Here is an 11,561-nt window from a genome sequence, read left to right on the forward strand (position 1 = left end):
ACATCGTTAAAAATCTAACGGTGCAAATGACACCGTGTCCAAAGCTGTGTAGTGGAATGCATATGTGTCACGTTTGAAGATGTTGCACCGCCCACTCCGTCCTCTACGACCTCTCCCATAATATCCTCCGCCCCCTCACCCTCCGCACCGACGCTTGGTGCTCCTCCGAGGCTCTCACCCCTGATGGCTGCCTCCTCCAGACTGGCGATTTCAACGACGGCTACACCACCCTTTGTTCTGTTTCATTTCCCATTTTCTATTTTAAACCTCAACGAAGTGAACAGTGATGGGAGGTGCGTGTAGCAGCAACGCCTTTAGCGCGGTGCAATTAACTATATCATCCACCTGCAGTAGCAGATTCAGAAGCAACCGTACTGTTTCTTTGTTCTTCGTTCGAGCCAGCGACAACTCTCCTCGTGAGCCATCATCTTGCATATCGTTGGCCCCCTCCTATTGCAAATGTCACACATTATAGTGTTAACCGTGATTTATTTTCTTTGGGGCACTAGGGGATCATTCTTTTGTCCTTCAATTCAACTTATATAAATTTCATTTATTCAAATGTTATTTTGTCAGTGAAAGCTATGATACTAAAAAAGTAAAATACCAGATTGTGTTCCCTATTTGATTGTTCAGCTTTCTGTAACTGCAAAGACATAGAAATAGCTTTATCACGATAGAGGATTTCAAATTTCTATATAAACATGGAATAAATACTGGGAGCATACCAGTTGGGTGGTGGATTGCTTTTGATCCTAATCCTCCGGGTCCATATATCGGAGGAACTCTTGAAGCTCTAGATAATGCATTTTTATGGGCACAGTAGGTTTTGATTTTGCTGCATTATCTTCAAGGTTTTAGCACAATTGGAACTTTGGTAATTATCAGTTTATCATGTTGTAGAGAATATGATATCAAATGCATAATTGACCTTCATGCTGCTCCTGGTTCTCAAAATGGAATGGAGCATAGTTCAAGCAGAGATGGATTTACGGGCTGGCCAACTTCCCCAGATTACATTTCTGAGTCATTACATGTTATTGAATTTTTAGTTTCAAGGTATTTTAAACGTGCAAACATATTCTGAGATATTGTTCATATTTATTGACCGCCTCTTTTCTTCCTGATCAGAAACATTACTGTTAAAAAATCATGATAAAGAAAAATACCATTGATGTTCTCCCCTACAGTTTCCTTATAGTAGGAAGAGGAAATGCTATTTATTGAGTTTCTGGTTTAACAAATGCATTGTGAGTTAGTCTTTACCATAACAAACATTCTCATTTGCAGATATGCAAAACACCCTGCCTTGCTGGGAATTGAGCTATTGAATGAACCATTAGCTGGCACAAATATTGCCGTTTTGTTTCTTTGTTCCACGTATGCTGACTCTAATGTAACTTTCTTCTTCAATTTCCTTATTTCAATTATCAAGTTTTGGTTTTCAATGTGTTCTTGATGAAATCTCTTCATCTTTGCCAACTGCCACTCTATCCTCTTCGACTACACCACTCTATCCTCTCCTAGAGGGGCAACTTGGGAAGGAGACCCTTGGTCAGAAACATGAAAGCCACCTTCGGGATTCTGCGGAAAGCCCTCCAGAACAGGTCATTGTCCGACAAAGTATGAGTGAGGTTGGGCGGATGAAAGAACTCCCCCATGTCGAGAGGCGGAGGAGGAGGGGAAGAAGGCGGTGGTAATAGTGGTGGTGAGGCGCGGTGAAATTGGTGTTTGGATGTGACACCAACTCAAACGTGACACGTATGCATTCCAATACACAACTTTGGATACGATGACATTTGCACTGTTAGGTTTTTAACGGTGTTAGCGAAAAGGACTGAATTGAACGTTTTTTAACAAATTAAGGGACTTTAATGAACTATTTTTAAAGATGGGATCATTTTGAACCAAACCCATAAAACTTGATACCAAATAAGATATTAAACCTAAAATATATCGAAATCTTATTTGTAAGTTTTATATTTTGTCTACTTTTACGTCCAAAATCGATTTGAAATTTCTATATTTTATCTGATCTTACACCCAAAATCGATAAAAGCAGGAGTGAGTGAAAAAAATAAAAAACTATAAATAGGAACTCACCTTTTAAGTGAACGTGATGATGCAAAGAGGTAAAATCCCAACCCGAATAGTTGTTTCATCTACGGAATGTATGATTCAGTGTGTTAAAATCCATTATTCGTTTTTCCGTTAGGCGAGTAGAATCTCAGAAGCCATGGCGAAGCGATCGTACAAGACGGAGTTGGGTTGCATAGCGTGCGATGAACTGGGCGAGCTCGGAGCGGGAAAACCTAACTGGCTGGTCGAAACCCCTCACCTCCTCTGCGCCATCGACACCCATTCCCTCCTCATCGCCAACCGCTCCACCATCCTCCTCCTCTCATGGTCCGACAACTCCGCCGCCTCCCCGCCCCTCAAGATCCGACCCGACCTCTCCCCCATCGACGCAGAGTCAATCACCGCCCTTGAGTGGCTCGCATTCGGAGACAACCGCGTCATTGTCGCCGGTACCTCCTCCGGGTACCTCCTGTTCTATTCTCTGCGGGGAGATTTGATTCATCGCCAGGTAATGTTTTTGCTGCCCCTTTCGGCGTCTTTTTTGCAGTGTGATTTTTAGGGAGAATTGTTTCGATTTGAGAACTGGAAGACTTGTGTTGTTCAGTTGGATCGATTTTATCAGCAAATTATGTCGTAGTTTGTTATGTTTATGTTTGTAATTTGCACAAATATCAATAATTGATTTTCTTATCAATGGATATTGATTGAGATCCAGATTGATTAGTAATATGGTATGACTATATTAGAATATACAAGTCGAGGTAATTCCCACCTAACAATCCATTTCTGTCCTATGCTCAAATTAAAGCATCAAAATTATGTCCTAAGCACGAATTCTAAAGATAAAATCAAAGTCTAACCTAGTTATTGGTCTTGGGACTAGTGGGTCACTTTATCAGAACATCCACAAATGTAGAGTCTTGAAAGTTTCACGTTTGAGATGTGCAGTAGTAGTAATAGTGTTTTGAAGATTCACATTAAGTACTCATGTGGTCAAATTGAAGTATATAGTAACGGAGACAAGTTGGGTTTTATAAATTAGTGTACATAGGTGGACTTTAAACATAACTTAATATCACAATACTCGATAATGAGTTGAAGAACAGACCCAACAAACAATAAATTTCACAAACTCTAACCCATGACTCTGATATTATGTATGAAGCGGATTTGAAGTTTAACTCAATCTCATAAAATCGGTTTGTAAAAAGTGTGGATTACACTCCCATATATATTGTAAATTGTTCTTATTTCTAACCGATGTGGGGCTTCTAACAATTAGTTTTGTGGGATTAATTTTGGTCTTAAGGCAGAGTCATATATTCTTTATCCTTAGAAGTTTACCATGGTTCAGAGACTCTCGCTAAAGTGAGGAGGTGCACTTAGGGAAATGCACTCACAATGGTTGATTACAAAATCAATGGTTGTGAATTGTGATAAAATCAAGTTTATATTTGATAAATCTATAGTTAATTAGAATATCGACCATTTCTACATTCTAATTAATGTAATTTTTTTGTCTAAATTATATTTCCTAACCTTGACGGAGTCAAATCCTTAGTTTAGAGGACCAAAGTCTTAGATTTGGCTTCTCTAAAGTGAGGAGATTCATTTTACAAGATCAAGTGTAATGACGACCATCTATTAGAAAATTAGTGCTTTAAGTGTGATAAAGTCAAACACATGTAGGTATTACAAATTCTAAAGTTATTTACAATTTTGATTGCTAACTTTCCTATGAATAACATGCACTGGTTGTTCTGCCTTACAAGGACCCGTGATCAGTCTGTCTTTATCCATCCTCCTTCAGTATTTTAATAATGGTATTTTTCTTGAAATGAACGACTAATTGTGAAAGTACTATGAATGACTGGTTAACTAATTATGACAGGAATTGGCGAGTCACGAGTGAGTGAAGAGAGAAATAGTTATTCTAAGATAGGGGGAAAAATTGTACTTGTGTGTTTGTGTTTCAAAAATTGTTTTTTTACCTTCCAGCATTTTCCAAAATATTTACCCCTTGAAACCTATGAGTTTCATAAATCAACAACGTATGGACAAAAGACCAAACAAAACTACATTTAAAATAGAAACTTTTGTGGTACAAATTTAAGATTGGCAAATATGTGTGCATAGGTTTCATATCAATTTTCTTCACTGTAGATGATTTATCCTGGACGAGTTTTAAAGTTAAGAGTTCGTGGAACAAAGAAAGATTTGATTCAAGATACCTCTTCAGAAGAGTTTTGTCTCATTATGCCGGGCGTAATTGCTCGTTTTGATGGTTCTGATGTTCAGGTAAACACTGGTTTCTGTATCTTGCCTTTTAGAACTTCACTGAAATAAAGTCTGTTGGAAAAGTAATTTCTTTCCTTTCTGGGTATTGGAATAGTTTATTTTATTAGGATGTCAATTTACAGACTGAATTTTCGACTGTGGTAGGTTGCTGATTATAGGTCTAATTGTAGGCTTTGCAATGTTGAAATGCAGAATATGCTGCAGAAATGGTTTGAAGAAGCACAGTCTCGATTTTGGGATGAAAAACCAAGGAGCCAAGATTCAGAGGATTTTGGAAATACTGATGTCAAAATTCCTTATCAGTTGTGGAATATTGGTAAGAATGGAACCTGTTCTGATGCAGCAATTACTGGCATAATGCCACCTCCACTAATGGAACAACAGGTAAATTCTCTTAACTGATTCCTTGTTGTGGTGGCAGGTTGGAAAACCTCCACCGATTTCCACCATAGCACCACCATAACTGACATAACTGAGTTTTGATAACACTGTTGTCTGCCATGGTAATGCTGATCATTTTAATTTCTTTTCATGAAATCCAGACTATAGATAGAAAGAAGTACACAAAGTGAGTGGGGAAAACTATCATCAAATCATTTAGTATCTCTTAGCATCATATAAGATTAGTGAAACCACAGTTTTAGAGTCTTCCTTTTGTGGTACACATGTTCAGGTGTTATTAGGTTTTCAAAAATTTCATTTTCCTTTTGGCAATATCACACTCATAGTATCACTTTTGGCAATATTGTACTTTTAAAAATTGATACTAAATTTGGTGGTTGTCTTTCATTTCCTTGTATCGTGTTACAGCATGACTATAGTTGCTTAGTTTTTCACTTTTGTCATTCCATGAGTTATAATGATTGCGGTTTTGTTTAAACAGTAGATAATGGGAGCTTTCTGAAATTATTTCTGGTATTTGAATTCAGCTGCTTTTATTGTTGGGCAGTCAAGTCAACGTTATTATTGTGCAGTCGCTGTTGGAGAGGATGCTGTGATTTCAGCATACAGGTACTTGGTGGATTATTTGGTATAATTTTATGCTGCTTCTATATCAATATGTACTCTGATTTGATATGCTGTATGAAATATTTTTTTGTCGTCATAGTAATAAGTATTATATTGACCTTGTTATTTGTTTTATCCCTTGGGAAGACTCTCTGAGAGCAAAGGGAGGTCTTTAGTGGGAGCTATCCTTTCGAAAGTTGTACCAGCAACATTCTCCACATTAAGTTCTTTCTCAAAGTTGATATGGCGGAGTGAACCGTCCCCTCCAAAGAAGTCTCCAAAGAAATTGGATCAGAAGCCACAACCTTTTGCACGAGGTAGGAGTAACACCCATTTTAGCGCTTGCCTTATGTGATTATAACACAGGCTCCTGCAGATTATTATGTGTATAATAGAGATGATGGTCAATCCTAGTAAAAGGAAAATAAAATTATGTATTATCATGCTAAATAGGGTTGTTTTAGACAGTAGAAAAGTGGTGCTATGATATTTTTAACTATAACTTGAAGAAAAGGACTTCCACTAGGAAATTTAGACTTGAATCTGACACTACTTGTGGCTTCCTCTGCTGAGAACCTCATGAGTGGAAATGATACATTTTATTATCTTAACATGGAAAGGAATGCTTCTTGTATGGGTTCAAATTTCATTGCCTTCATATTGCATACCGCTTATCAGCTTATTATATTTCATTTTTATGTTATGTTCAATTATTGTCTGTTTATGGGAGCGGGTTGTAGGCTGGGAAATGTGTGTTCTGCAATTAGAAACTTAAATGTATGTTGAAGGAAAACTCTGCAGAATAACCATTTTCATCACCTCTCTGTTTTTTTGACATCTTATAACTGCTGCTTTGGTAGAGTTGATGTTCTGTGATGCTAATAGGCTCGTTATAAATGTCTTATAAATTAATAAATGATTAGAAACTAGATGCTTGTTAGAAGAAAGTTCTGCAGAATAACCATTTCAGCACACCTGTCTTTTTCATTGCGGCACATTATCAACATTGGTGGAATTGGTGTACTGCAATACTGAGAAGTTCGTTAAAAGTGTCAAAATTAATGAGTACTTGGAAAATCCCATTGCACATTCTGTTAGAAACAGATACAGCTGAACCAACTGAACTCTATCAAAATAGAAAATGTAGTGTTATTATTCTCCACTATTGTGGCACCATTTCCAAAATTCAAATCCTATCATCTGACTTTTGCCTTCATGGTTCAATGCAGCTTCATCTCTGACAAGTTTAATTGATCATCCTAGGAAAGGTGAGAAGCTTACGTTATCACCCAGTGGTACATTGGCTGCTATAACAGATTCACTTGGTCGCATATTGCTCCTTGATACTCAAGCACTTGTGGTGGTGCGCTTATGGAAGGTTTACATTTGAACTTTTTTACCCCAACCACCTCATTCTTTTCAAAAGAATTACCAAAATGAAAATTAGTATTTTTGCAGGGATATAGGGATGCCAGCTGTCTATTCATGGAGATGTTGGTGAGCAAAAATATTGCATCATCAAGCTCTTCTTACTCTGAACCATCAAAGAGTGATTATTGCTTGTGTTTAGCTATTCATGCACCAAGAAAAGGAATAATTGAGGTTTGCCTTTTATCTCGCATTACAAGTGAACTATAGATTTTCATCTCTTTAATAAAACTATTGGAAGGTTAAGTGTTTGCTGCCATTGTGCGGCCGACAGATGGTGGACAGCAGCGGACGGTGGCGAGATCCCGTTCTGATACCAAGTTGAATATAGAGAAAACTCTTTTTTGTTCAATATACACATAAGTTTTATACAGCAAATATGAACTGCATAATCCGAATGTTATTGAGTAATATTATAGGTTTTATACAGCAAATAACTGAGAAAAATGCTAGCACAACTAACAAATTAGTGTCTAAAAAGTAGCAGATAAATCTTATCAGTCAACATGACTTATTTTTCTTAAAAATAGCATAAAATTTGATGTCCAGTTTGTTAATTTCTAATAGTCATCAATCAACGTATTCTTATAACATAACAGTTTCTTCTCTTGTTTATTGTCAGTGTAACACTCGTGCATAAATAACTGAACAAGTTTCTCTACCAAGACATTGTCTATAGTGTTATTTCTTGTTAAAATTTTAATTCGTTTTCTTTATTGATAATATCATGCAGATCTGGCAAATGAGAACTGGGCCACGTCTTAGAACGATTTCATGCGCAAAAGGTAGCAGAATGTTACAACCTAGCTACAGGTTTGGAGCATCCATGTCCACGCCTTATGTCCCTCTGGAAGTTTTCTTGTTAAATGGAGACTCTGGTCAGATATCAATCTTAAATCGAACCTTGGATTCTTAATAGGCTTTTTTTTTTTTTTTTTTTTTTCTCAGCCAAATAAAAAATTACTTCTGTAAAAAAAAAAAAATAAAAAAAAAATAACAAAGACAGCCTGGTGTTATAAAGCCCCTGTTATTTGTGTTATCTTAGGAATGGGTACCTTGCATTTAAACTAAGCAATAGTAATTATTTTGTCTTCCCTTATGCCCTTATGTTGGTGATATGATATATCGCCATAGCCACGATTAAAAAATGTCTTCCCTCATGAGAAGAATACGGTCCTTTTTGTATCTTTAGCTTGTTTCTTTATGCACTGTTTTTTTGTAGTTACTTTTCTTGTATCTTTTAGCTTCTTTTCCCTTGTTTCAAACCATACTTGGGACTACTATTGTAAAAAGGTTGGAATATCCAAAATGTTTTCCATTTTATATGTTCATTTATGCCGATTAAAATATGCGAGCCTTCAGAATGGATGATTGATTTGATTGATTACAATTTCTATTTTCTCCAAGTAGCAAAATTTCATTAGAAGATGAAAATTTGCCCATTTTTGTGATCAGAACCCCGAAAGAGTCTTCAAAATGCATTTCTTGAACGAGACAAAGGTATGGGATGCTGAATTAGAGTATATACATGTATGTAGGATATCTATTGATATGTAGAGATCTGGCAAACTTTTTAATTCATTTATAATATAAGGTAAAAATAATTTTTTGAATTGATTTGTGCGTTTGTTTGGAATGTCAAACTCTCTGTTCTAAATATATAAATGGAATGAATGGGAGGAACTGGTCCTAGAAATCTGTGGGGCTGGAGGAAAAAAAATTTGAAATGAGGGATTATAAGACTCAATAATCCCATCATTCATTTTCTCTCAAGTAATTATGAGATGAAATTTGTTTTTCAAATCAAACTTTAATTTCTGATGGGTGTTGTTACCTACACCTCCTCAAGTGGGACTTGTACCTCCCCATTAATTTAATTTACTTCAAAAATATTCTACACCTCCCCAATATTTTCTTTATTCCAAAAATACCCTACATCTCCCCCACTATCCTTAACCATCTTTTTCTTTCTCTCTCTACATTAATGGAGCATTCATGTGGTTCAGATTTAAATTTGTAACATACTACAAAATATAAAATTCAGAGGAAACTTCAATATTAGTACTTCTACCATTTCTATTTTATAAAATTAAAAGTTAGATACAAATACAAAATAATAAACATAATAATATTAATAGTAAATAATAATATATTATTATTATTATATATTAACTTTATAATGACGAAAGAACTAAATAAATTCTAAATCTTTAATAAATAACATATTTTTTATATTTTAAGTATTTAATAATATTTTTATATTATTTATCTAATAAATTAAATATTTTATTCAAGTTATTTGAGTCAAACATATCAGTGAGTTAAAACATAATATAATGTTAAAAATTATAGATATTAAATGTAAAAAAAAAAGATACATGTATATAAACATTTTTCCAGAAATTTAGAACAAAATTTTACCCTTTATTAAGTAATTTGAAAAGAAAAATATATATTTAAGATTGAATCAAACTTATTTAAGAAAATATATTCAAATTTAAGTCATGTAAATGTTTCATGAGTCATGTAAATGCTCAATTAATATAGAGAGAGAAAGAGAAATGTTGTGAAGGATAGTGGGGGAGATATAGGGTATTTTTGGAATAAAAGAAAATAGTGGGGAGGTATAGAATATTTTTGAAATAAATTAAATTAATGGGAAGGTATAAGTCCCACTTGGGGAGGTGTAGGGAGCAACACCCATTTCTGATTTGTTTACAATGAATTCTTTCAACGTAATTCCAGGCCCTTTCTTCCTGCACCTCCTTTTTACTTCGTCCTGCACTCCCATAAAACTTATAAACCCCATTTTACCCCACCAATTCAATTTTTTCAGAGACATTACAAATTAGATTAAAAATATTCACTTATTATGATAGCAAATCAGATGACCATAGGAAAGATAGCATGTTTAGTGCAAAAGCAGGGAGAGCCTTCATTGTATGTTCCGGATTATAGAACACTTTCCGATTACAAAAACTTTCATAAAAAGAAAGTTATATTTTCTTAAAATACATTTTGGATTATTCATTCTAAATTGTATATTTTGAAAGATATTTTCAAAGTTGGAAGTATATTATGGATTGTTCCTTTTGAAAGTTACTTTTTAGAATATATTTTGAAATACACATTTTGGAATATGTCTGCTAAATATATATTCAAAACCATATTTTCGGATTTAAAGATATCTTTTGAAACGTATACTTTCAAAATACAATATTTTTAAATACATTTTGAATTGTATAATTCATAATATATTTTTAAATATTTTTAAATATGAAATTTACTTTTGGATTACCCAATCCAAAATGTACTTTTTAAATACATTCTAGAATGCATATTTCAGGCATATTTTCAGTTCTCAAAATGCATTTTCGATCTTACAATCCATAATAACTTGAAAAAATTGGAGATGCAAAAGTAACTTTACCCCTTTATTATAATTTTAACTATTAAATATGTTTTTAATTTCTAAATTTTGAAGTTAAATTGAAATTTATTTATGTTTTAAAATTTTATATAATGTGGTCCTTAATGAATATATATAATCTTCTTAACTCAATTACATTGATTTGTCAAATGATATAACATGTTGTCATTTGCGTTGCTTACACTCTTTGAAGCATTCTATCCCAAATGTTAATTACATAATTTTATAGCATAAAATAATTTGACATTGTTGATTTAAGATTATTATATCAATTTTTTCTCAAAGTTTGAGGAATAATTATGAGAAATCATAATTGGGAACAATAATATATTATTGTGAGTAAATGCAAAGGAAAACAATGTTTTTTCTTCATATACTTAATGTCAACGATATGTTGTGATAAGTTTAACTTGTCTCTAAAAAAATAAAGAAAGAAAAAAATATAATAAAATAATGAAAAATTTATTTTTATAAATAAAAGATGCATTATATATTACATTATTGTAAAAAAAAAAATTATTGTGAAATGTATTGTATGACCATTCAATCAATGTTAGATTGGACTATCAACAACCCTTATTCAAACGGTCTAATGAGTCACTAGCGAGATTGAACGGTCAACCCTTATTCAAACTGTCCAATAAACCACTAGCGAGACCAGCCAATTAAGTTGACAAACTGATTTGTTGGAAGTTGGCATGCTTAACCTTAATGTGAACCAACTTAGAGGTAAAATGTGATTACCTACAATTTGGCCGTAATTATGTCGATTTTAATCAAAAGTACACTCTGGAACCTATACACACAAGTTTGAGGTAAAGGCATAGGTGATTCGTATTTATTGCATCATTAATATTTGAACTGTCAAAACTTTGTTGACTTTGACATCAGAATATCTTCTACATATATCTCCCAAACAGTTTGAACAAGTGACCTGGACAGTCCAATTAACCCAAGACTTGGACTAAGATAAATTTTGGACATTGAACAACACAGTGCAGTTTGGAACCGTTAACCTTGACCCTTACACCCAAAACATGAAATAAAAAGTAAAACATTATATTATATACATAATTGTTTACCCAAAACATGAAATAAAAAATTATATTAAATACATAATTGTTTATGTTAACATTTTCCGTTGATTATTCTTCATAATTTGAGGAGCTTTTTTCTATTCAATTTTCTTATTAGTAAACAAGACGTGGAAGAAGTGAGCTTCGAGATATACAAACTTTTCTTGGGATTTTCTGACTCTGCCGCTCGATGAAACCATTGCTTCTGTTCGGTCTCTTATTGGTTATGCCAAATTCGAATT

At 33.8% G+C, this 11,561-nt stretch overlaps 1 protein-coding gene and 1 long non-coding RNA gene across 3 annotated transcripts; both read left to right on the top strand.

Annotated features, from left to right (window-relative positions):
- The first annotated feature begins 762 nt into the window (after positions 1–762).
- LOC111240580 lies at positions 763–1,351 on the top strand. The gene is made up of 3 exons (XR_002666005.1): positions 763–822; positions 904–1,059; positions 1,291–1,351. It is a non-coding gene; the product is annotated as an uncharacterized LOC111240580 (long non-coding RNA).
- Positions 1,352–2,124: 773 nt separating this feature from the next.
- Positions 2,125–8,188, top strand: LOC106777564 (rab3 GTPase-activating protein non-catalytic subunit). Of its 2 annotated transcripts, none has more exons than XR_002667202.1 (8): positions 2,125–2,587; positions 4,243–4,377; positions 4,570–4,761; positions 5,327–5,388; positions 5,533–5,702; positions 6,615–6,763; positions 6,833–6,987; positions 7,547–7,684. XR_002667202.1 is itself a non-coding variant. In XM_014665184.2 (8 exons), exons 1-8 carry the CDS (start codon positions 2,237–2,239, stop codon positions 7,727–7,729), a joined length of 1,386 nt encoding a protein of 461 aa, XP_014520670.1. In that variant the 5' UTR covers positions 2,125–2,236; the 3' UTR covers positions 7,730–8,188. The 2 variants fall into 2 exon arrangements, 1 of the variants encoding a protein (XP_014520670.1); XM_014665184.2 differs by having other exon boundaries at positions 6,844–6,987; positions 7,547–8,188.
- Positions 8,189–11,561: the final 3,373 nt, after the last annotated feature.

This window comes from Vigna radiata, chromosome 2 (assembly GCF_000741045.1).
Source record: "Vigna radiata var. radiata cultivar VC1973A chromosome 2, Vradiata_ver6, whole genome shotgun sequence".
Lineage (NCBI taxonomy): Eukaryota > Viridiplantae > Streptophyta > Magnoliopsida > Fabales > Fabaceae > Vigna > Vigna radiata.

What these genes read in the sequence shown, in the direction of transcription:
- LOC106777564 (XM_014665184.2), top strand. Translation starts at nt 2,237, where the DNA reads ATGGCGAAGCGATCGTACAAGACGGAGTTGGGTTGCATAGCGTGCGAT. An exon ending in CTCCACTAATGGAACAACAG is followed by an intron (nt 4,762 to 5,326) that starts GTAAATTCTCTT and finishes ATTGTTGGGCAG; the next exon opens with TCAAGTCAACGTTATTATTG. An exon ending in TGGTGGTGCGCTTATGGAAG is followed by an intron (nt 6,764 to 6,843) that starts GTTTACATTTGA and finishes GTATTTTTGCAG; the next exon opens with GGATATAGGGATGCCAGCTG.